At 41.0% G+C, this 26,307-nt stretch overlaps 1 protein-coding gene across 1 annotated transcript in view; it reads left to right on the top strand.

The window, feature by feature from the left end:
- The window catches only part of myo10 (myosin X), a 117,812-nt gene that overhangs the window by 65,207 nt on the left and 26,298 nt on the right, over positions 1-26,307 (top strand). The window contains exons 5-19 of the mRNA XM_011486183.3: positions 13,427-13,561; positions 13,634-13,758; positions 15,069-15,082; positions 15,168-15,252; positions 16,032-16,135; positions 16,901-17,030; positions 17,231-17,349; positions 17,445-17,591; positions 17,717-17,817; positions 19,134-19,200; positions 19,433-19,525; positions 20,213-20,281; positions 20,363-20,445; positions 21,371-21,479; positions 23,098-23,178. Of these exons, the coding sequence (XP_011484485.1) occupies positions 13,427-13,561; positions 13,634-13,758; positions 15,069-15,082; positions 15,168-15,252; positions 16,032-16,135; positions 16,901-17,030; positions 17,231-17,349; positions 17,445-17,591; positions 17,717-17,817; positions 19,134-19,200; positions 19,433-19,525; positions 20,213-20,281; positions 20,363-20,445; positions 21,371-21,479; positions 23,098-23,178 (1,462 nt within the window). The remainder of the gene's footprint in view (positions 1-13,426; positions 13,562-13,633; positions 13,759-15,068; positions 15,083-15,167; positions 15,253-16,031; positions 16,136-16,900; positions 17,031-17,230; positions 17,350-17,444; positions 17,592-17,716; positions 17,818-19,133; positions 19,201-19,432; positions 19,526-20,212; positions 20,282-20,362; positions 20,446-21,370; positions 21,480-23,097; positions 23,179-26,307) is intronic.

The raw sequence follows: 26,307 nt of genomic DNA, 5'->3' as shown, positions 1-26,307 counted from the left end.
ATTGTTTACGTGTGGTCAGAAGTATTGTTTTCACAAAGAAGTATCCGCAGAGGAAGCTTAACCATGTAGCAACTGTGGTATCTTCTTCACGGGACACATAATTGTGTTCAAAAATATGTGTTTACACGATGTTTCTTATCTTCTCTATGGAAGCCTAAAATAACCGATTATTCCAAAGTTTGCTGGGCAGAGATACAGTAGATCTCCCCTTTTTATGGGAAGTTTGCTAGATGTTATGCACCTTTTAGCATAGGTGAGCCACAGCGAATCAGCTTTCACGGATTCGCACAGGTAGATTTTTATGCTGGATGCCCTTCCTGACACCACCCTGTAATTTATCTGGGCTGGTGACCGGCACTGGGGGACACAGACTTGGGCCCCCTGGAGCGTGAAGGGTCTCGCCCAAGGACCCACACTGGATGAAGCTCATCACGACCCCTGGGAATCGAACCTGGATTTCCCATGTGCCAGGGCTGTGCTTAACCAACTAGTGAGTCTCACAGCTCGAAGTCGCCATGGCAACACTGCTAGTCAGTGGGTAAGTGCCTTAAGCGGCCTTAAAGTGACAGAAGAAACTTTTATAATCCTCAATATGATGCCCCCTCTCCCTCCAGTGGAGTTAGTCACAGTGGTCACAGGTTGTCCACGGGCAGCAAATACGGTAACCTGTAAGGGGCATAAAGTTGGCCTGCACCGTATAGCTAATCGTAGACCCCTGGGTGAACCCGTAGTGCGAAAATGTTCATTCACATTATTTTCTATAGGCATGCTGCGAGCAGCAGGTCATAGCAAAAACCTAAACAACACGTTAGGGCGAATGTTTTTTTTCAATGTACAAAAGAAGAATTAAGAGTAGAACTAGTGATAGACAGTAAAATAATTACTTTTTCAAATTCTTTACAAATTGGGAGGATCAGGCATATAATGAAATGTGAGCAACGTTTTGCATTATTGTGTGTTCTTACAGATCAGTGTGTTGTAGTTGTGAGTCTTAGTCATTTCAAAGAGTTACAGTGACATGGAGCAACAAGTAAATGTGTGTTTGTGTTAGCTGAGGTCAGTGAGAGTAAATCCTAGAAATCACCAGCGAACCTGAATGCAGCAATAGTGAGCTCTTAATGAAAGCACATAAGTGCAGAAATTCCATGCAGCCACTGAATGCATTGCTTGCTGCGACGTAAGTATAAAATCTTCACAATAAAGTCCAAATTAAATGTTTGAACCAACTCTGGGATGATTGTTTGTGGTAGCATTTTTTTGTTCTTTTTTCGGGGGGACAGACACTTAAAAGTCATGGTTGTGAGTTTGAGCCCCCTCTCAAAGACGATGAGCAATGCCTCACCTGCCAAAGTGGCTAGTGACATTGTTTTTCTACCAGCCAAGTTAAAGTCTCTGCAACCCTCACGGGCCTGGACAGCCCAAATGGCCGCGGTACCCTTAGGGGTCAACTTCATACGGGTTCATCTTACTAAGACTTAAGGCCAGGTCCATCCGTGTGTGGAATGTGCTGCCAAATTCTCGGAAACGCCTTTGGAGACGGCTTATGGTGGAGAAGTGGACATTCAATTCCCTAGCAACAGCTCTGGTGGACCTTCCTGATATCAGCATGCCAATTGCACGCTCCCTCAAAACATGCGACATCTGTGGCATTGTGCTGTGTGATACAACTGAAGATTTCAGAGTGGCCTTTTCTTGTGGCCAGTCTAAGGCACACCTGTGCAATAATCATGCTGTCTAATCAGCATCTTGATATGGCACACCTGTGAGGTGGGATGGAATGTCTTGGCAAAGGAGAAGTGCTCACTATCACAGATTTAGACAGATTTGTGAACAATATTTCAGAGAACTGGTTATTTTGTGTATGTGGAAAATGTTTCACATCTTTGAGTTCATACCATAAAAAATGGGAGCAATAACAAAAGTGTTGCGTTTATTTTTTTGGTCAGTGTAGTTACCCTGGGCCTAACAGTCGCACCAAGGCTGCTGCTTTAAACCAACTTCCCATGCTGCACTGCTGCTTTTTACAGCGTGCTGAAGATCACTCTGGGAACCAGCTTTTCTAACCATTAGCTGACACTTCACAAACTCATTTGGGCCTTTTTATTGACACTGGGGATAACAGCACTCACATGCCCCCTTTAAACGCACTAAACTCACTTTATGGGGAGGAAACGCTCTGCTCTCCTGCTCTCCTTTTTACATCCACTGGGTCGCCCAATTCCCTAAATTGTTCATTTATACCCGGACATTTTCAAAAGCCAAAATGTGAGTGGCTTTCTACAACTCATCTCATCCTCATGAAAGGTGGCGTGACACAAATGACTTGATTAAGACTGAAGGACAGATAAAGTTGTTTCTGTCTCACCAGGGTATGAGCCAAAGAGGGTTCTGTTTTCAGGAAGGTTCTCTGAAGCTCTGTGGATTCATTTGGTTTGTTGAACAATAAAAAACTGAAAGCCCCCCCCAAAAATCCTACTGTAAACAATTGGAGGTTATACCGTGATATGGGACTGTATTGCGGGAAAGTCATGCTGGATCTGTGTCAGGATCTGTAAACAGGTTTGCTGGGACGAATATTCTTTTGATTTTTTTTTAACAATTTAAAAGAAAAGTAGAGGTCCGTCTTTTCACTGTTAATGTTGCAGGATTGTTTTTTTCTTGATGACCATTCTTGAGCTCCATCAGCACTGAAACTGAAGGGATTTGCCTCCATGGTTCACATTTACTGTGACGTAAACAAAGATTTCACGCATTCTTTTTTCTGGGATGGCTCGCTTCATGCTCCTCACCGGGACAGAACGGCTCTTTTGTTAGGCTGGACGTTAGACAGAGTGAGGAATATGTAAACACGTAAACACAAACTTGTCCTGATGTGGCGGCGAAGACCTCGATCCACAATGAGGCGTTTTGTTTGCTTAGAAGGATCGTTGCGGGACAAATGGGTCTGTTCCTTCCCGGATCTTTCGAAGGGCTTCTGCAGCCTCCTGCTACTTTTCAGGGATGTCCTTCAGCCAATTTTCCCACCTGTTCCTGAAGCCGCTTAAAAACGAACCGCTTTTGTGTTCAGCGTGTGGATGGCCGCAACAATGCAAATCACAGAGGACAAACCCACCTCTGCCGCCACGCGTTACTTCAAGCACCACAGTGAAAAACACTGTTTTGCTCCCTGAGACTTTTACTGCCTCTGAGCCGTTAATAAGCTGCTAATTGTTGCCTTGAAGCAAAGTGCTAAAACCTCCAGCTGGAGCAGCACCAAACAGCAGCAGATGACGTGCAGATCCCTCTTGAGGGTGGATCTAAACCTAACCCTAACCCTGATTCAGTTTGCTAAACATTCACTTAAGAACACAAAGAATAATCATATTTATTTCAAATGTTTTGGGAGCAACATGAAATTAGTCATCAATGATGGTTTACTGCCAAAATCCGGCATGACTAAAACTAGAGTGATCGAATAAGGTGACAGCATTTTAATAAGGCGAGATCTTAGGAGTTCATAGTCATTGGTGGTCCTTTCAACATCTTTGTGTGCTTGGACATAGACAAATAAACCCCCTAGACTGATACTGGTGAACCTGTACTTTTTTTCTGTGTGAGTTTTCAACTTTTCTTTGGTAAAAAGTAGCAAATTCATGATTTTCCTCTTCAAGTACACGGGAAAGCGGCAGGTGAGGCAGCGTCCGCCACAACCAGCCTGCGCCGCACAAACTGACAGAGCTGCAGCTGAGCCGCGCTTTACTGTTTTGTCTTTCTATCATCACCAAAAATGTGTGTGCCTTTGCCTGAAGGCAGAGGGCACTGGTGTTCCAGAGAATATGACAAGAATAATGGAATTAGTGATAGCAAGTCAAGTGCAACCGTCCAGTTATCCTTCAAAATTGATTCTAAATGGAGGATTACGTGTCTATACTCAGGAACTCGGTCAGACATGTCACTGGTAGTGATCTCCATTGAGACATTGAGACTTTTAAAAGGGCCTATATCATGGAAAATCCATTTTTTGAGCTTTCAAGAGTATCCTAATGTTCATGGCTAGACCATGCTAAAACATTGGTCCATGTGGAGAACAGGTTGGCAAACCATCTAGAATACAGAGAGATCCATGACTTTAAGGATGCTGAGCAACATTATGCAATGAACAACAGTTTTTCTCCCCGTCAGAATCAGCTGATTAATGTTTATCACATAAACAGTCGAATAGTTACAGCATTTCACAAAGCATGTGTCATTTTCCGTCGTCGGCGACATCTCCAGCGTTACAGGGTTAATTAAATTTGCCAAAACGTCACTACAGAACCCTAAATCCTAAAGGAGTAGTATTGTAGTCAATGACAGGAGTCTTGACAAACACGTCGACCATTTTCATGGATCATACCATTGTATCCAGCTCGCACGGGCTTTACCCATCCCGTAAATCCGTGTCTTTTCCAACCGTGACTCTATAGGAAGACGGGCTTTCTCACTGATGCAGCTGATTGGATGTTTTGTGTTTATGTTTGAGGGAATAAATGTTAGAACCTTACATACTTTGCGGCTTCTTAACAATAGAAGCAGATGGACCTGACCTGGTTTGTTTACTCACCACATTTATGAAGTGTGATGAAGGGTTTTTTCGGGACACCCTGAACTAAGGGATCATTCGGAGGGAAGCCCTGCACAGCTGCCGGCGTACGTGGACGGAGTCACAATGACCCACAACGCTCACGGCAAAAGAGAACAAAAAAACAAGCTCTCGTAAAACGCCAAGCACGGCAGCGGCCGACGCGCGCACAAAGGCGGCGCCTCTTGCCATAAATTGCAAGCTGGCACTTTGAGGCCAGGCAGGAAGCTTTCTTGTCGGATTTAAGGGATTGTGGGAAATCAGAGCCAGGCAGGAGTAGGTGAAGGAAACAGTAGCTGGTGAAAAAAGAGAAGGAGGGAGAACCCAGCTCCAATACAAGACCATCTGCTCATTAGGGGATCCCACTGGAGCAGGTACCTGCCCGCGTTCAAACACGCTGCCTTCATGGAGATCCCCCACATGGTTGAGAGCACACATCCGAGCAGTATTCCAAACCACCTACAATGAAGCTCTTGGAAGGCCTCCTGACTTTCATTCATCTCAGTAACTACGAAGAATAAACTGAAGTTTCAAACCTTGAACCTTTCCTGGTTCTGTTGGTTCGGAAGACAAACCATCATACGGTCTTTCACTGCATGATCTAAACGCCTTAGGCCCCGCCCCTTTCAGTTGAACTAATACATCCACTGTTGGACGGCCACATTAGTGTGGCACCTCTGTAATGCTCCCATTCCTATAGTCCGTTTCCAACATCTGGTGGAAAGGCGGGAAGCTGGACGGAGACTGTTGGAGGTTCAACCTCAGTCACTGAAACATGACCAATCACCGGATTGTTTGTTTATTTGTTTGTTTTACATTTTCCAGTTGTTGTCAGTCCACACGTTTTTTGAGAACTAAGAACTCTGGAAGTGCATATTGTCCTCTGTAGAAGCCCAATCCTGCATTTCCGATCCCCTTGTGTCTTGACATGACAATCTTTTCTATTATAACTCACAAAATATTGAGCTGCTTGTTTTAGAATTGAGAACTTCTCCTCAAAGAAAGTCCCAAAGTTTCTGACACTTTCACATTAAATTCAGCCATGTCCAAAGTCCGGCCCGTGGGCAAAATGTGGCCCGCGTTCAAATTTCCCCTGGCCTGCAGGCTCCTGTCATAAAATCAATAACCCTAACCCTAACCCAGCACGTTGATTGGATAAATTCTGTTAGAAGTCATAAACCTGTGGCAACAGCATGCAGTGGGACTTTTCTGTGACACTTTCTAGCTCATTTTTAAAACATTGACTGTAAATAAAATAAACAGATGTGTTTCTCTGATCACAACTGCAGTGTTTTATACTTTGTGTTATTATATATGAGTGGGTGTTTAGTAATGATTAATATATAACATATATGAACCCAGACTTAATGGAGACTAAAGTGTTTTTTTCCAGACTGACTTTTTCTTCATTTCCTTTCTGGTCTTCAAATCTGAAATTCACAGAAGAAGAAAAAAGTTCATTCATCAGTTCATTAGCGTTCAATGTTCAAAGGCTGCAGGTAAATTGGTTGGCCCCGAGAGATTTTCACTTCACCAAATCTGGCCCTCTTTGTGTATACTTTGGACACCTCTGCATTAAATCCATCTTTTTCCCCACATCTCCTGGCGGTAAACATGTAAAACAAACCTTACATCTCTGTCTCGAAGGTTTACAGTTTTCCACAGCATAAAGGCTTAAATCCACCTTTACTGGGGATTTCCACACTCAGGTTTGAAGTGGACTGGAGGAATATTTTAAGGTGCAACACCTTTGTGTCGAACACAGAGACCATCGTCTGGAGGAAATGACCAATCTCATCAGAATAAGCAGAACAATCTGAAGTAACATTTTGAAACATTCAAAAAATATACCCCTGGCAATCAGTATCTTTTTTACTGCACGAGAAAGCAAATGTGTGATTATAGTTGCCATGGCAACAGGATAACTATGTTGCCATCGGATCGTCCCCTCACGTCTTCAATCATATCATATTAAAGTTCATCATTCATTCATAAGAATTGCACTTTCTGGGAAATATTTCTTTTTGTTGCAATAATACAACGTCAGATCTACTGATCAATAAATTCTGTGGGGATTTTTTGCAATAAAAAACAGGTTTTAGTTCATTTTTATAATATGGGATTTGATATTTTTATGAATGAATGTTTCACTGTTTTCCGTTTATATCACTAGTTATGTAGAAATTGATTTCATTTACAAAAAAAATAGACAAATGTTGAAAGAAAAAAACATCTTTGAGTAAATAGAATAGAATTTTGAACTTTTAGATGAAAATCAAATGACTCCAGTGTTTATTACCACCATATTCTTTTAAAGACATTGAACGTGTTTCTCTCAGTTTTCAAAGAATGAACAGTTGTAATCAAAAAAGTGTCACCACTCAGACCCCTCAGTCCCTGACCTCCTGACTCTTTGGATGGGTGGGGGTTAAATGCCACCCTCTCCAGTCTTGTTAATTACTCAGGCATGTGGGGTCACTAAAAGCCCGGCAGCAAAACCTTAAAAAAACAAAACCAAGAGTCTTTCCTCCAGGGATTCTGACAGAATCAATTCGGGTCGCCTCTCAGTTTAGCTTTTGAGATGTTAAATGAGGCATATTGTTGTCCAACACCGCAGCCGCTTTTCATCTGTGTTTACAATCAGTTTGGGACTTAAAGTATTGAAGCTATTTTTTAATCTATAAAAAAATGAATTTATTTTCAATTAGTCCTTTCTTTTGTTTGAAATACTTGTAGAGGCATATATTTATTCATCTTTTTCACACCTCTGGGTAATTTAGAGTTGCCAATTCACCTATGAAGCATGTTTTTGGACGGTGGGAGGAAGCAGAAGATCCCGTAGAAAACCCACGCATGCACGGGGAGAACATGCAAACTTCACACAGAAAGGTCCCCCACTGATGTTCTGGTTCGGGTCCCCCAGCCGCGACTTCAACCGGGGACCTTCTTGCTGTGGCGCAAAAGCGCTAACCACTGCACCACCGTGCAGCTTTTTAGAGGCGTATAAAAATGTTTTAGTTTGCAGAGCATAGCAGATCTGAAGCTTTTTGTTACATTTTCCAAAGAAGGTTTGAAGTAAACCTTGATTTTTTTTTTTAAAAAAGCTGCTGTTATAGGAGTACGGCAGACACTGAGGGTCATTTCTGTTGTAGTTGAACCCTCACAAACAGGATCTGTTGCAGATTTTAAACTCCTACACTAATTATCTTTTGATCTGTTTTCAAAATCGTGTCCAGTGATCTTTCAACCACGATGATGCCATTTTTTAGCCTAAATCCTAAACCTTTGTCTTTTTCTAGGACATAGTTTCTGCAGAGCGACGGTAGATCATTAGAAATCCACCTCTGAGCCGTGGGCCGGACCATTGGCACAAAGCAGCCCTATGTAAATGCTCTTCCACTAGCCTCACACGATCAACCTAACAATACTACCTAATACCTAAACAATACCTAACAGAAATGAGCAATATGGTAGCTATCCAGCTGTACAGTTTTGACTCAGATAACAGATCAGATGAGGAAAACAGAGACGCTCATGGATCTATGTGTCTGCAGGTGGATGCATCAGAATGGAGCAGAGCAGGGGGCTGGTGGCCCGCCCAGTGTATTTTCACAAATAAGTGCTTTTTCAAGCAGCATTTTTTCATCTGCTCCTGATTCACAAGAATTTGAAATGCAGTTTTGAGCTTAATTTTCATTTATATATGTCCTCCATCATCAGAAAAATGCCACAAGAGCATGTTAGAAACGCAGTTTGGCTCTTTAAGCCCAAAATCTATGGTTTTATTTAACAGCGGAGGCTTTAGTTTCATGATATCATGGACCGGTTTTCTTGCAAACACCTTCTCGGTGCTTAGTAGTGTGAGGTTGAATTAAGTGTGGAAGGATTTTTCTCCGTTTCTCCTCCATTGTCAGAAGTCCTGCACTTGAGCAGAGAACACAGGCCTCGGCTTCTCTGGGTGAGCTCCAGCACCGCCGAGGTATTTTGTCCAACCCGCTCAGTTACCCGTCTGTGTGTATCGGGATGGGGGGGGTACCTTGGGTGGCAGCAGCATGTAGAGAGCCAGCGATTAGTAGAACGGCTGACTGCTGATTTAGCTCCATCTGAATGTGTGTGTTCTAGTTTGTGCCGGCTGGCCGGCTGCCCGGGGTCTTTTAACTTCAATTTAACAGCCTTTTCAGACGCAGTCTCATCAGAGTCTGAGCTTTTTAAAATGAGCCGCACACACGAAGTGCTCAGTGCTCCCTGTTGGGCAACAAACAGGGCAGATTCACAACCAGAAATTATTCTTTCAAAATAAAACTTTGTTTAAAAGTCAACCTCTTAAACTGACTGAACTTTCATGAAACGTGCCAGGTCTGTAGTAGGGCAAAAGCAATAAAATCCGGTTTTAAAGCGTCAGCTGAAAAAAAAATAAAAATAAAAGGAAAGTGCAGAAAGAAACTAAACCCACCAATATAATCCATAGTAACCCGTCTGCGGAGAAAAAACTGGTTCAAATTTCAAGGATCCGGAGAACTCAATGAGTCCCTTAGTCTGGATCATAAAACGTTTTATTCCCACAGTCATTGTTATGAATGCTTCACTTTTAAAAGTCTTTGTACTGCATAGTTCTCCTAATAAACCCTTTCTGTCCCAGAGCAGCTGAGAAAGAATCAACCTCACCGGCATTTTCCTGTCCAGTGTCCTGGAAGAAAAAGAACGGTGCTCCTACCAGAAGGAGGGGGGGATAGACTTTCAAGTCTTGTAGCAAAATCTGGAGTATTAGAAAATAATCTTTTTTAAAATAGTCTTTTTACCTTTTTACCCTCAAACGGAAGAATATCAAGGTCATAGACGGCACGGTGAGCCCGTACAGTGATATTGTGCATGAGCAGTTTTTCCATGGGCGTGCTGCTAGCAACAGGTGGTAGCAAACACTTAAACCACACACAGGGTAAAGTGAGGGTGAAGTAGGTGAGACACATGCATGTTATACTTTTTTTTTTCAAGCCCTTCCCCCAAATCCTGGGGACTGTCTCTCCTGGGGAGCCCCCAAAATCCTAGGAGCCCGTAAGTGCTATTTACGTGATAAGTGTCCACTCCTTGTGTGCCCCTTTTGCCCATTCTTTGCCCACAGACTGCTCTTATCTAGCCATAAGGGCAGCTGTGACTAAGACCTTACTAATGTCTAGAGTGTGGCGTAAGGCCGTATGACAGCATCACCCGTACATCATTAGTGCGTTCAATTTACATTACGAAACGTTCATGATGCACTTATGCTATGTTCCATTTTCATTGAGTCTAAACTCTAAAGGGAACTGCGAGACACACCTGCGCTCAACTTACAATGCGGTAAGGTTTCTCTACGACCCTCAAAAACACACAGCACACGTACGGGTCAACCCCCCCGGGTCAACAGTAACATAAGAACTGGAGTGAGCACGTCACGTTCCAAATAGGAAGTACCCGCCGGCCCCAAATAGCCGAAATCTTATAAACTTCTATTGAGAAATAAACAGCTGTTACTCAGAATAACCATTCTTGCTTTGATAATTTTTATTGACATCTTCTCGTTAGTCCTAATGTGGACTAGATTAGAGACAGTGGTCGCCATAGAAATGTAGACGGACCAATCACGGCCTACTGACGACATCTGGTTCCAACATGGTGGCGGACATGTCGCGGAAAAATGGCGACTGAATTGACTTCATTTGGGTGGAACCGGAACCTGAATGTGTGGGATATTAGCTTCAATAAAACACATGATCAGGTTTTTCAGAGTAGCTTCAAATCCCGACTTCCAAATAGAAAAAAACAAATGCAGTTGTGTTGTGCAAAGCAACTTGCACATATTTGAACCCATCAATTGGAACTCTGGAAGTGTTTTTTCTAAACACAGATGACCAGGTATTTTACCCCCAACCAAGAGACTGGCAGGCAGCAGCTCTTCCTCTTGAGCTTCAGCCACAGTCTTGTTGAACGCTTGGTTTCATGATGGGAACATTGCACTGAAGTGGTTCCAAACTGAACTGTTCTGATCCAAGCTGATGTGCTGCTTGGCGTTAAAAAAGTTTTCTTTGTGAAACCAAGTGAAGCTCAGATGAAGGTGAGGTCCACGCCGTACTTTGGTACCTACAACTCTGATAGGCTTGTTTCTCTCATCCACCATGTCCACCTACAAACATCTGGGCTGTAGTTTCTTTGTTCAGTCTTAAAATGCTTCATAAATAGAGTTCATCAATAAAGCGGCGCTCCAGAGGGGAAAAAACAGAGTGTCCCAGAGGTTTCCAGTGCTTCCACATACCTGTCAGTCCTGTCATAACATCCGTGCGCTCGCATCTCAAACTGGTTTCTGTCATGTGCGGCTCTGTCCTGCGTCTCCTGCCTTAAGGGAAATCCTCTCCCTGCCACTCAGTCAGTGTGTGAAAGTTCAGCTGGTTTTACAACATCTGATGGTCCGCGCATGAAAAACATCTGAATTTACAAGTTTTGTTCATCTCCAGGACAACCAGACTCTCAGTCCCTCTTTGAGCTGTCAGAGCGGTCAGGGCAACATGCACGCTTGGTTCCAGTTACACACAAGTGACCGTCGCAGCATATGAACTCATTTCTGTCTGCATGCCGCCAGTTTTATAAATGGAAGGCACCAAAAGATCGCACACTCCTGCCAACTGAGTGTTTCTTTTTTCACTAACGTACCCTCAACCACATGATTTTGTAACCCCGATGGGGCCGGCGTGAAGTTCGATTACCTTGGATGGCAGCCACGTGAAAATCACACACTTTATCTGTGCACATGCTCAGAGCATCTGACAGGGGACGGTTTTTAAACCAGCAGCTTTAAAGGGTGGTTCTTATCTCTGACTTTCATGAAAATGAGAAAAGTTTTTGGAAAAGGAAATGTTTACACAAAATATTGAGAGGAAGTGTCACATGTAGAAAGTGCAGTAAGTGATGTGCATCAAAGAGTTTCCTCCAGCTGGTCCAAAACACGTTTCTGAGCTTAATTCTAAAGGTGTGAGTGTGTGTGTGGCTGTGTGTCTCATTGTGTTACCCCGTGACGGACAGGTGACCCGTCCAGGGTGAACCCCGCCTTCGCTCAAACAGGAAAGTGGCAGATTTCAAGGATGGATGGATGGAATTTTGGGTCACAACTTCTATTCTTTTTTAATGTTTTAGTAACTCAGATTGCAAACCTGTTCATCCAGCTGCTGCACTGTGTGTTTGTGTGTGGGGGGGGGGGTGCCAGTGATATCCGTACTCAGGTCATTATGGCGCAATGGACAGGCAAGGGTCGCACTGCATTTGGGTGGGTCTTACTCTATCTCAGGGGTCCCCAAATCCAGGCATTAAGGGCCGTTGTCCTGCTGGTTTTCCAGAAAATCTACTTTATTTGCTGCTAGTTACCTGAATCAGGTGTGTTTAGCCAATAAAGAGCTCCAATGGCAGGTTGGTTGAAAAACATGTAGGACACCGGCCCTCAAGGCCTGGATTTGGGGACCCCTGTGCTTGAACTCAATAGAACCAAAAAAACAAAAAAAACAGTGGGACACTACAGAAGAATAACTTTCATGTTGGGTGTCAGAACCTGTACTTTACCACTCACCGGAGCTGGGCTGGACGGCGCAGAGGAATGGTGTCTGATAGTTTCTCTCATGGTTCTGGAAAGGCTTCCTGTGGAGATTCATTTCAGAGGTTTTGGTTGGAGTGTCGCTGCAAAGGGGTTCTAATTAACACAACTTGTCAGACGCTCACTGTGCTCCTGTGGGATGCCGGGTTCATGCTAAATGTCACTGTGGGTAAAGAGGGAGGGTCCCTGCAGGGCCTTCACTCTGTCCAGCCTAACATTTACGGATGTCCAACTAATTGCAGCTCGGGTTCTTGATCGTCTGCCAACCGGCTGAGACTGCAGCAAAGTTCTGGTCACTGATCAAAGCGATAAAGTCAAAGAGCTGACAGGGCTTTCCCAGGTCCAGAATCCAGGTCAGGTCTTTGTCCGCAACAGCGTGAGATGACAAATGGAAATGTGAGTCCTGACTGAAGGAAGTTCAGTCGATGATGTTTTATACCTTTTTAATGTTCCGGTTCTGGTTAGAGGAAAATATTGAAAGACTCCTGATAGTTCTTCTCTTTGCAGTTCAAGTTTTGATGTTGGTCATTTAATAAAAAAAAGGTCCAAATTTTAGAATATTGTGTTGAAACATGAAAAGTCAGATCAAAAATATAACCAGAGTGACATAAAAAAATCCTTCTAAAGAAACAAAGTAAGACACAAAATATTAATCTAATGTGCCTAAATCTGTAAAGAAACATAGTTGCTTTGCTAAAAATTTTGTTTCTCTTATATTTTACTTTTTATTTTCTTCCCAATTTTTGAAATATGTCTGAATTTAAAGAAACAATTAGAACCTTTGTATTTTTTATATTTTGGTGATTTGTTACCTATTCTTTAGAGATTACTTCATAAAGATTCTTTGAACTACGTATAAATGTTTTTCAATTATTATTCAGACGTTTTATCCATTTTTTTATCGTCTTTCGTAAATATTTTCCCAACAGTTTCTGTCTGATTTTTATTCTTGTGTTTTTCTAAATGTTCTTTTTCTTGTTAGGAAAAGAAAAATGTTTTGATGTTTGCTGTTAAAAGTCAGATGGTTCACTTGTTGGACATTGTTTGAATTTCTTCCTTTGACTCAAACTTGTGCATCTATCCATTCTAAATGTGCAGAGTGCCACCTAGTGGTCGTTGTGGATAGTTTCCACAGCTCATACGCTCAAGTTTTAGAGTTTAAACACAAATATTGTAAATGCATCAACCTGTATCTATTCTTTTTTTCTTCTCAGTGGAGAAAGTGGAGCCGGCAAAACGGAAAGCACCAAGCTGATCTTGAAGTTTCTCTCCGCCATGAGCCAGCACTCCCTAGAGGTCTCCTGCAGAGACAGAGCTTCCCACGTGGAGGAGGCGCTGCTGGAGAGCAGGTGAGTCTTCATCCCACCAGAAGCCGCCTGGTTAGATAACAGAAGAGCTGACGGCCGACCGCTGCCCCACAGCCCCATCATGGAGGCGTTTGGAAACGCCAAAACCATCTACAACAACAACTCCAGCCGCTTCGGGAAGTTCGTCCAGCTGCATTTCAGCCAGAAGGGCAACATCCAGGGTGGCAGGATAGTGGACTGTATCCTTCTGAACCCTGAAACCCCTCCCTGTGAAAGCAGCCTTCGCTTAACGTCTCCCAAAACCTCATTTCTGAGCAGGAATGAAGTGTTCCAAAGAAAATCCAGATTCATACGTTATTTATGGAAGCCTGACAGCAGCGTTTTCAATTGTGCATTCAAATAAACGAATAACAACTAAAATGGAAAACAAAATTTCTATAATAAATATTATATAATATATATTATTTACCTAAAATAAAACATTCTCTTAGTTATAAAATCACTATTATGTAAATCTTACAGAAAGACTGAATAAAAAAATCAAACGAACAAAATAACAAATTATCCTTAATGATTGCAATTTATTATTTGAGCCGGTTTAGCCCGTGCTGGTTTGCGGCGCGTTCCATCTGTGAAAACAGGGTTCAAATCCAGGCTGCTCCCTATCCCCTTATCTGCTTCTGTGCCGGTCCCCAGCCCAGATAAATTGAGAGGGTTGTGTCAGGAAGGGCATCCAGTGTAAAACATTGCCAAGTTAACCATGCGTCATCCTTGAAGAATGAGTCGCTGTGGCAACCCCTGATGGGAAAAAAGCCAAAAGAGAAAGAAGATTGCAATTTAATATTTGCAAAAATCTTTGACCTAAAAATGTAGGTTACTATTTTTTATTTAAAAAGTGTAATATTGTGATATTTATTTAAAGTCCCACTCCGATCATCTTTTAATTTATTGCTAAAGAGTTCCAAGTGGTTTTTTCGTTATGATTATTTTATGATTTTTTTGCCAAAATCCAAAAACCTGTCGGTTTTTAAAACATAGTTCCTGCAGAGCAGCAGGAGATCATTTGAAATTCACCTCTGAGTTGTGGGCGGGACCACAGGCGTGGAGCAACCCCGCTCCCCTTCCTGTTACCCATAACTGAGAGCTCTTCGTTTACAGCTCCTTCCAACTACTTTAATGTATGATAATAAAGAACATATCTTCTCATTTATATTTACATTCAAATCTGTTGAAATGGATTTACAAAATATTATATTTGAATCGTTATTCTGTGCTTCAGTTGGTTCCATCTTTTTGTTGAATTTGATCAGTTGAATTCCTAAAGTAACACTTTAAGTGTTTTGCTTTAATAAAGTAAATTTGGTTTAATTTGGTCACGTTTAATGCTCTACAGCTCATGTTTAGGCCAAATGTTAGCCGTTTCTGTGTGTCGCTGCAGGTAAAGTGCTTGAAATAAATAGGACGAGTGAAAAAAATGACCTTTTTACGGTTTGTTTCTCTCAAATCACCTGTTTGGTTTTTCTCTTGACTCGTTCGTTTTCCACAACAGACCTCTTGGAAAAGGTAAGTGTGTTTTTTTTGTCTCTCAGTTGCAGGCCTTTCCTAGAAAAAAATTAAAAAAACATCTACAAACACGTTTCTTCTGCAGAACCGAGTCGTGCGTCAGAATCCAGAGGAGAGGAACTACCACATCTTCTACGCCATCTTGGCTGGAGCCAACAGCCAGCAGAGAGGTGAAGCGAAAACCACAGACCCCGCCTTTTCCACCTTAAGAGGGAAACTTTCCTTCAGTGAAGCGCAAAACTTTGGCATTGAAGGAAATCATAATATATATGTTTTGTCTAAAAAAATAAAAAATAAAAATATGCATCAAATCACTTCTGTTCCAAAATTACCTTCATTTAGCATCTAAATGTAAGCAAAAAAGTCTGTTTTTTCTATAGCTGGCAATAGATTCAGGTGTCAAGAGGTTAAAGTACATGTAAAAGTACTACGTATATGAAACCTGTGTAGAAAAAATACAGTTTTTTTGAAAGCAGAAAGCACAGTGGAGGAGGGATGATAATTTGGGCATAATATCTTTTTTTTAATCATATCCCAGAATTGTCCACATTCTGATGTAAGTTAATGTGTCCAACACCTATGGAGAGGTTTGAAACATAACAGAGAACGATGGGATGTGATACCATTTTAACTCTAACCTGGGGTAGAAGTTTAACCCCAGGTAATAGTGATATTGTAATAAAAAAGTAATAGAGTTGTTATTGTGATGCATATATGTGGCAATTTTTCATTTTTAAAAACTAAACTGATGAAAAAATTCAATATATTTTAACTGGAGGTTTTAGTGTCAGTTGGGCTAAGCTAGATGTGTATATTATTTTCTTCATTTACTGTATCCGGTTAGTTGATAAGATGTGCATGGATGAATGATGGGGCGTATTACAGATTTTGAGTGTGTGTTGTTGTGTTTGTGTGGTTACTGTATGTGTGCATTTTTGTGTGTTTGCAGAGGCGTTCGGGTTAACCCACCCTGACAATTATCACTACCTGAGACAGTCCAGCTGCCTCAGTGAGAAGACAATCAACGACAAAGGCACTTTTCAGGAGGTTCTGGTAAATGACAAAGACTTGATTTATGTATTTATTTTTTTCTAACTTGTTCTGTCCAACAACTGAACAAACAGATGAGAGCTGAAGGCCTTTTGTGTTGGACAGGTTTTACTATCCCAAAAAGGGGTTATGAATCTTCAGATAGCCAGTGTGTAAATTTGTATGAACCCCTTTCTGTTCTTTATTTTTTTTTAATTATTTTTTATTTATTTATTACAGTTTGTGTTTTAAGTGTATATACATGTTCTTTTTATTAGGGGAGGAAGAGTGGGAAAGTGTCTGTGTGGGGGTGGGGAGGTAGAAGAAAAAGAAATAAAGAGAGAGGGGGAGACAAGTGTCGAGTTGCTTATTTGAATAGGTTATTATTTGAAGCTGTGAAATATTTATGCTAGATCTGCTGGAAAGACAAATTATTACATCCAAAAGTGAAATTCTGACACTAAGATCAGCGGAAGACATTTGTCCATCGACACACTGTGGAGAGATAAAGCAGACGGAGAGCAGTGTAAGTGGAAGATATCTTCCGTAAATGTCAAATACTAAATGGAAACTAGGAACTGCTTTCTTTTCTCTCACTTTTGTTATCACGTTTGGTCCTTTTGAGCAGCAACTCCTCCCCTTCACCTAAAGGTTTACTTTCCATCCAAACCTCAGAGAGCTCTCTGAAGATCAAAACCTGCTCCAAATGAGAAATGACAACATCTGCTTTTGCTGTTTCACCCAAATGAAAGAAAAACAGAGAAAACTGTCGTTTCTCGTGGTTTCCAGAACGCCATGCGCACGATGCAGTTCACCGAGGAGAACATCAGTGACATCCTGCGCCTCCTGGCCGGGATCCTCCACACGGGGAACATGGAGTTCATGACGGCAGGGGGGGCGCAAATCTCCTCCAAGACAGGTTCGAGCGAACTTCTTTTCTTTTGTTTTTGTTCTTGGAGTTTTGCTCTCTGGAAAGTACGGCAAGCCAGAAGTGACAAACCGTGGTTGTAAAATGCTCCTTTAACCTTCCATAGAATAAAACTATAATGTAGACTAGATAAAGCAGAGTATTTAAAGGTGTCTGTGAAGCAGCAGGACTCATGAATTGCGTTCATGCAGCTCTCAGCTGGACGGCAGAACTTCTCGGGTTGAACTCGGATCAGCTCGCCGAGGTCCTGACCCACCGTTCCATGATCCTCCGGGGCGAGGAGATCTCTACACCTCTTACTGTGGAACAGGTTTGCCTTAAGGACTTTGGAAAAATCCTTTTCTTTTTTTTTTTCTTCATTTGGAAAACGCAAATCTCTAAAACTTTGATCTGTCGTGCCGGCAGGCGGTGGACTCCAGAGACTCCATGGCAATGGCACTTTATTCTCAGTGTTTCAACTGGATCATCCACCAGCTCAACAACCGCATCAGGGGCAAAGAAGACTTCAAATCCATCAGCATCCTGGACATTTTTGGGTTTGAGAACTTTGAGGTTCGTTCCAACTAAAGAAAATTACCTGATTTATTCAAAGAAATCACATTTTGTCTTAAATATTTTGCAGGGCGTGAAAATAAGTCAAATATTTGACAGCGGTGGCCATGTTTTCCTTCCCACAGGTCAACCGCTTTGAGCAGTTCAACATCAACTATGCAAACGAGAAGCTGCAGGAATATTTCAACAAGCACATTTTCTCCTTAGAGCAGCTTGAATACAATAAGTACGTATTTTTCTGGTCATTTTTTCTCTCAAAAATCTTTTAAAAAGTCCAGCTGGTTTACAAAATGTAAGTGTTAACAAGACTTTTCCTTTAGTGTGACCTTTTTGTTTATTGGCCTCAAATGTAATTCAGATATATTGCACACATTTCCACCACTGTCCCAATATCAAGTTGTGTCAATTGTTAAATGAAAAATGTCAAGTGTAAATTGACCACAAAACACAACTTTGCTCAACAAAGATTCCCTAGAACTATGTTTATGGCTCTGCGTTGAAGTTATTTGCGTTTTTAGCTCAGTTGCAAAAGAGCTAAAAACACTTTTGTTCAGCTTCGGTCTAAAACAGACAGGTGTAATACATTTTTAAAAAATAATGACTTTAAAGTCCCAAAATTCATTGCTGTTAAATTATGAGAATAAAGTCATATATTTATGACTTTTAAATTCATAGGCCATAGGCATATAACTTTTTTCTCCTAAATTTACAGGTTTTGTATATTTATGGCTTTAAACACATACATTTCGAGACAAAAAATCTAATTATTTATGACAAAAAAAGTCACACATGTACAATAAAAATAGTCATACATTTACAAGAAAAAGCACCAAAGTCGTCTCTTTATCGGAGTTGTACTCTAAGATGAAAGTTGTGGAGCGTTTTGTGAAGCTTTATTTCTGGATAGGTTTCAAAAACTCAACCTTTTAGTGACTTAGAATCAAATCATTATGGTAAGTGGAGCCGGCTTTCCGGGGTTCGGTGTCGGTAAAGCGGAGTTTCATATGTGAAATAAAGGCTCTGAGACACTTTGCTACTTTATTCTCCTTTTCATTCATATACCAAGAAGTCCGTTTGTCTCATTACGTCATGTAACTCTCATGCGCACAAGAAAACGCCAAAGGGGAATGAAAATAGTGTTACATTCATCCCCTCCTCCATGAAACGCCTTGTTTTAACACAAAACAACAAACCCAGACAGCAAGGCCAAGTGCTGCCATTTGGCTCAAAACTGCACAGCTGGATAGCTCTGAGGTTTTGGGTTTTACTATTCTAATGTTAGCTAGGGGAGGGAATGTACACAAAGGGATTCTGGGATATCTACGTAGGGTTACTTCTACGCCATAACCCAGAGGTGAATTTCTAATGAGCTCCTGCTGCTCTGCAGAAAATATGTCTTTTAAAAAATGACCCAAGCTTTTTGTTTTTTGATAAAAACTGCATCATCATGATTAAAAGACCACTTTTGATCACTCATCTTGCTCTTGACATGTAATTTTAAATCCATTAAACCTGAAAAACCTTGAATGTTTTTCCATGCAGGGAGGGCCTGGTCTGGGTGGACATTAACTGGATGGACAATGGAGAGTGTCTGGATTTGATAGAGAAGGTAGGAACCTGTTTTGTTTATGACTTTAGTATTTAAACCAAAGAAGAAAAAAATGTCGCAGATAAATTTAAAATAAAGTTCAGTCTGCAGTTCCCCATAGACGTGTTAAATATCCATTTGTTACTTTAAAAATTTGAAGAAGAAGAAAAAAAAACGCTAGTTATACCGAGCAATGATTGTAGTTTTGTTCAAAATCCAAAGTTTTATTTTGATGGTTTTGATGTTTCTGCAGAAACTGGGTTTGCTGGCGCTGCTGAACGAGGAGAGCCACTTCCCCAAAGCAACGGATGACACTTTACTGGAGAAACTCCACAGCCAGCACTCAGTAGGTCTAAGCCTCTATGACAGAGTTACAGCTGGCTTAAGGATCATATAAATACTTCATACTATTATTTTATTTCCTAAGTGTTACTTAAACTATTTTAAGTCAGGACACTTTCTAGGTTTTCAGCTCTACAAAAATTTCACCCTTTATTAAGCAATTTTTGCAATTGATGTTGCATTTTCTGTTTAATTATTTTGGCTTTTTAATGTATATTTTTACGTAGCATTGCTCTTTCTTTGGTTTATATTTAACTAATCTAGTATGGTGTTTCCCATTTTTCTAATACATGTTAGTTTTTGCCGTTTTAAAGTTTAATTAGCTTCTTTTTGATCTGCCTCACATTTATTACAGGTTTTTATCCTAAGCTGCGTCAGCAATGATTTCAGCAAAAAACTAAACTTTCGGCCTCGTCACTTTTCTTTGCCAAAATGGTTTTAAGTTGTGTTTTTTTATTCCAAAAAATTGAATTCTTTAGTTATTCATCTTCAAATTAAAGCTGGTAATTGAGGAAGTTGTCCATTGGGTCATAAACTTACAGTTGAGCCACAAAAGACTTTAGTAATTTTCTGTAAAACACAATTGTGTTTACTCTTTGGCTTTTTTGATCTGTTGCTAACACGGTTATAAAATGAACAGTTTCCATGTTTAATGTGAAATTTCTCACATTTCTTTGATTTGATTCTGCAGAAAAACCCGTTTTATGTGAAACCTCGCGTCGCCGTGCACTACTTTGGAGTCAAGCACTATGCAGGGGAGGTATGGAGGCTTCAGACGGCCGCTTCGCCTCAGCCGGCCTGTGTGCCCGGGTGTGTGACGCCCCCTTGCTGCTGTTTGCAGGTGGTGTACGATGTGAGGGGGATGCTGGAGAAGAACAGAGATACTTTCAGAGATGACATCCTGAACATGCTGAGGGAGAGCAGGTGGGCTCAGCGGAGGTTTTCAGATCAAATAGTGGGAGGAGTGGGGAGCCTTTTGGAGAAACCTCCAATGCAGAGGTTTCTCCTGTGACATCAGAGCTCAGGAAGAACTCTTTCTTCTTTACAACATGTTTGTACAGCGGTCCTTAGTTCGTCATAGGACTAAAGATAACCAGCAGCAGACAAAATCCACAAAGAGGTTTCTTCTTTTTACATCTGTCTCATAATTAGGATTATGCTGTTTTAAGCCAAAACCAAAATCGTGAGCCGTTCCTGCAGATTGGCAGTAGTTTGCTCCTGCTGGCGTGGAGAAAGCCTGCCCTGGCTTCCCATCATCCCTTTGTTTACACTCTCTTCTGCTGACTTACAGCCCTTCACCCCTCTAAACTAACATTACCAACAATTTTTTTTCTGCTCCCAATTCAAAACGATTTCAACAAAAAAAAGCTTGAGCTTAATTTTCTCAATACTTCCTCCATCATTTGAGAAATGCTAATGTTAAAAACACCAAAAACTCAACTTTTGGTGAGTCTTTAAGGCTGTACAACTTCTCACTACATACGTGATACACTTTTTTCAGACAGATATGGACCTTTTGACATTGTTTTCTTTTGTTTAAACTCTCAGAATTGAATCCTTTATAGAAAAATGAGACTAGTATTGCAGAAGGAAAACAAAGTTCTGCTCACGATCAAAGATTCCTGCTGAGTTGGCAAATTGAAAGCTTTCTGTACAGGAGACACAGCACGGATAAAGAACAAAATCCTACAAATTTGCACACACAAAAATCTAGACGAACACTGTATTCAAATTTTGACTAAATATAGCTCTGAAAAAACAAAGATGTAGAGAACTGAAAAACAGGCTTAACTTTTTTGGGGCTTTTTTTTGCTGCAAATTCTCTTTCTAATGGCTCTGTGCTTATCAGGTTGGACTTTGTCTACGATCTGTTTGAGCATGTTCTGAGCCGCAACAAGCAGGACACGCTGAAGAGCAGCTCCAAGCGCCGACGGCCCACCGTCAGCTCCCAGTTCAAGGTAAAATGTCCGAAAAAGCTGCATGCGCACCACAAAACCGCCATCTGCAAAAGAGGTGACAGCGGTTCACCACGTGTCGATTAAGTAAAAAGATAACAAGGACGTCAATATGCGAAACTGTTTTTTCTTGCATTTTTGATGACAGACAGGGGAAAGCCTTTATGTGAAGGAATTTTAAAAAAAGTGGAGTTTTATTTTTGAATTTTCTTTTTCCCACATTCCCAGTAAGCATTTTGTGTTAGCATTAGCATTTGTTAGCCTTTATTCGATTTTTGTATTTTATTTTGAAAATAAATCATCTTCGTCACGAAGCTTTTAAGATGAAAGGCACACTTATTTTATTAATCATTTAGTATTTATCATTTAACAGATTTGCCACTGGTTTAGTATGTACAGGCAGGTTTTTGTTCTGCTAAAAAATTTTTGCTTTTTCTGTCTTTGTAGCATATTTTTGGTAAAACAACATTCATGTTTTAATGTAAATTTGATCTATGGTTCTTTGTTTTTAGATGGTAGACTTTCTTGAGATATCTTTTTCTTTGTTTTTGTGGATCTGATCCATCTGAAAATTAGGGCTAAGAGCTTGAAACTCTTTTCTTAGAACTTCTTGAATCTTTGAATCTTGAACTGTTTTATAAAATAAAAGTGCAGCTGAAGTTTTGGACTTTAACGACAGCTGTGTCTAAATTCCCTCCTAACTCCATAAACCCTAAAAGACTATAAAGCCCTGAGTTTTAACTCAATTCTGACACCATCCTCACTACTTTAGTAAAAAAATAAAATAAAAAATATCAACACCAACTATGACGTCACAAATTTCCCAAAGTAAAAACCTAAAATGTATAAACATTTATGAAGATTATTATGAATCTATTGATGTAAACTTAGATGGTTTTTTAGAAAAACTGTATCAGCTTCATTTTCAAATGACAATTGTTCAAACGCAATGCATTGTGGTATGTTTTTGTCTAGTGAGCATCGATGCACACTGGTTTTTCACAGAGACTTCTGGGAAATTTCCAAGGCATTGGATTTTTGAATTGTAGATTCTGATTGGCCAAAAAGAAATGGTGAATGAACTATATAGTTTATATAGGGCACTATGTAGTCAAGAAAGTGGACATCAGTGCTCACTAGATTGGCAAATACAGACCACAATTCATTGCATTTGAACAATTTTTAATGTGAAAATGTATTTTTTTTTATAAACCACCCATGTTTTAATCTTTACAACAATGTAGATTCATAAATATTTTTTGTAAAACGCTTGTGTTTATTAAGTTTTTACTTCGGGAAATCTGCGATGTCACATTTGCCACTTAAAAAAATAAAAAGTAATAAAAAAGTAGTGAGCATGGTGTCCAAGTTGCTTTTTCAAAATCCAAGGCATTAAATAGTCCTGCACTATAATGTTTGTTGGTAGTTAGTGAATTAAGACATGACCTCAGTCTTCTGTAGCCGTTTTGTCGGCCATTTTTCTGCTGTTTATGTAGAGTATCAGCACTGATCAGATCCAGTTTTTGTGGTTTCAGAATGAAGCCTTTTGGCTTTTACTGCCAAAAATACGGTGTTATTTCTATGTTTTCACTGTGCTTTGGCGTGCTTGTCTCCTTTTCAGGTCTCTTTGCACTCCCTGATGGCCACGCTGAGCACATCCAACCCGTACTTCATCCGATGCATCAAACCCAACACACACAAGGTGCGTAACGCCCCGACATGCATGGCCCTGCACGCCGGCCTGCCTTCGGCAAATATTAGCCAGCTGTGATGCAGGAGCACAGAAAATGTCAGTCCCAGGAAAGATTAAAAGCGTCTGGCCCTGCCTCTGACCTTTAACCCCAGGTCACATGGCAACAGACAGGAATCTAAGGGAATGTAAATGATGCAGAAGAGAGAGATTTTCTATTTTCAATCACTCAGTTCTTCTTTTAAGAGTTTGTTCAACTTTGGATTTGTTTTAAGAAAATGTTTTTTATTTTATTTAGGATGCTACAAATCAGGGCTGCCTAAGGGTGGAGCGATTAGCACTCGCACCTCACAGAGAGACGTGGTCCTGCTTAGACCTTTCTGTGTGGAATTAGCATGTTCTTCTAGTGCACATGTGTGCTTTCTCATGCTTATAGGTTAATTGATGGCCCTAAATTGTCCCTGGGTGTGAATGTGAGTGTGTGTGGTTGTGTGACCTTCAATGCACTGGCGACTTGTTCAGGGTGAACCCCGCCTTCACCTGACAGAAGCCAGGATAGATTTCAGTGATGCTGAACTGGAATGGCGTGTTTGGAAAATGAATGGATTCAACAGATCAATGGCTGGGATTATAAAACAACGTGGTTACATAATAGACCTGCGACTGCTGATCTGTTCAGGGTAAACCCCGCCTTCGCCTGACAGTAGCTGGTATAGGCTCCAGCAACCATGTTAAAAATGAATGGAGGCATTCTATAAATGAAGAAAACAACCCCAGATGAACATTTCAGAATATATTGAAATGATGATTCATACATAATATTATGTTCCTGTTAGCCCTGACTGTGAACGTTTCTTTTCTTGTTAAAGCATCAATCTCTGTATCAAAAATCCTCTTCGCTTTCATGCAGATCATTTTCTTGGAGATATAATAATACATGTTCAAACTAGTTCTTCTAAAACATCGCTCACTTTCTTTGCACTTCCACCAGGAAAGCTGGTTTGCTTGTTTCTCCTTTTTCTTCTCAGAGTCATCCATCTGTCATTCAGCCATTCTCTGAAACGTTTGGGACCCACCCAAAAATGTCGTGCAGATTCCTCACCAGAATGTTCTTTGACGTGTGCCACCGCATGAAGTTTAGACACTAAATCAAATGAGTGTTTCTTGGCCATCGCTATTTTGGCTCACAACACAAAAAACTCTGCTCTGACCCCCGGCATCTGCACGACCCAGTGAAGATGGGTGGATCTTAAAGGAGCCCAGCCACTATTAGAGACCTGCTGCTTACTGTAACAAGCACCTCTTAGACCTGAAGTCAATAGGGGCACAATTGGAAGATGAATGGTATGCAAAGCTAAAGATGACTTCTCACACGGGTCTTAAACGGTTTAAAAACTCTCACCATACATAGATATAGATGGAGCTTTTGGATCGAGGGGAAGGGGGGGTATTTTGGAGGGGGTTTTGTGACGGAGTCTGAGCGACAGTGGAAGATGTGTGACGCAGATGAACTGCAGCTGTGCCGTCAGTGAGAGCAGGCCGGACTCTGCCCCGGGGTTTCTGGACTCACACACAGGGTCTTTCTGTTCGTCGCATTCAGGGGGGGAAATGTCGGTGCTTCCTGTTTCAGCAGTGCACGATAAAAGATAGATACATTTTCATTACTTTTTTTTCTTTTTTCGTCTTTTCTTATAAAAAATACTCATTCTGAATTTTCACTCTCCTCAGGAGACAGTTCAAACTTCAAGATTTAGGGATTTAAACACAGAGAAACTTGGTTTTGTGTTTTGAAACTCATCTTGAGTAATTCCCGTGGCCTGCATTCGCCAAAGTTCTTGACTTTTTACCTCAAAACAACCAACATTTATTTAAAGAATGTTACGGTACTCTAGTCTTTTTCTTCTTTAACTGGAATAAATATCACAGGTCCACAGCTTTTTAAAACATGTCAGAGACAATATCTGCAGAGAATTCTGGGAAATGTCCAGGGCTCTCGATTTGGGAATTGTAGATTCAGACAGCACTACAAAATGGCGAACGCACTATATTGTGCACTATGTAGGGGTTAGGGTGGGAATTTGGACATAGCCACTCTCTTTGACCGATGTAGCTGTTGGTCACTTTAGCTAGGACTTTAACATACTGAACCATAGAATTTCATCACAAACACACACGTGGGTGTTTCAGGGTTCTTTAGGAGGACCAGCTGGACCCTCTGCTGCTCTTTAGAAGACAGAACGAGGCCGTCTGGTCCCCTGCCTCCATTCAGATTGAATGTAAACTCGGCTGGATGATGACTTTTGAGTGGAGCTTAATGCAGTGCAGGATGAGGGTGTCAGTGGCTCCCTGGGGAGAGGCTGGGGTCAGGGCGACACGGCACGTGGCTTTAAGAGTCCCCCAGAGACATCTCTGTCATCTGCCCGTGTAAACCAGAGCTACCATGAAGGGACAGCATGACAGCGTAATTAACCCTTTTAGGAAGGATTCAAACAGTTGTTTCAAATGACGAGACAGTTAAAGAAAAGGATGTGTTGTGTTTATTATATCCTTTTGTTAACCGACAGTTAAATGTTTCATTTAAAAGAGTAAAGTACTGATTATTTCAGCTGAATTATTGTTGGGTCAAAGGTGCTGCCTGGTAGAGTGGGACACATGTATGGGGGCGGGGCCTCAACGTTGTGCTTTAGCCTGGAGGGTCATGGGTACTCTGCAGATGGCATGTGCATTGTCTGTGGAAATATCAATATATTGGCAGGATGCGTAATAGCAAAACTGTCTGCGATGAGGAATGAGGACGTTTTTGTGTTTTTGTTTATCTGCAAATGCGACATGAGTTCACACAGACATCAAAAGGCTTTTCGGAAAATTGCTCTTGATGAGTCAACCAACATTTTTTTTTTCAAGTGGATGCATGAATTTGTCCAAACAAATACTTGCTTAGTTTATTCTTACAGCACAGCAGTTTTTTTTATTTTTATAAATGAACTGCAAATGGGTTTATTGAGCCTGCAAACTGTAAATACAGAAAAAGATAGTTAGATGCAGACTTAGGCAGGTAAATGCTTAAAAAGTAGGTAAGTGCAGAGAAACATATAGAGGGGAAAAATCGTATTCAGTCATCCATGTATTCTGCAGGTTCTC

The sequence above is a fragment of the Oryzias latipes genome, chromosome 17, assembly GCF_002234675.1.
Source record: "Oryzias latipes chromosome 17, ASM223467v1".
NCBI lineage: Eukaryota > Metazoa > Chordata > Actinopteri > Beloniformes > Adrianichthyidae > Oryzias > Oryzias latipes.
This window is presented reverse-complemented; position numbering and strand designations above follow the sequence as displayed.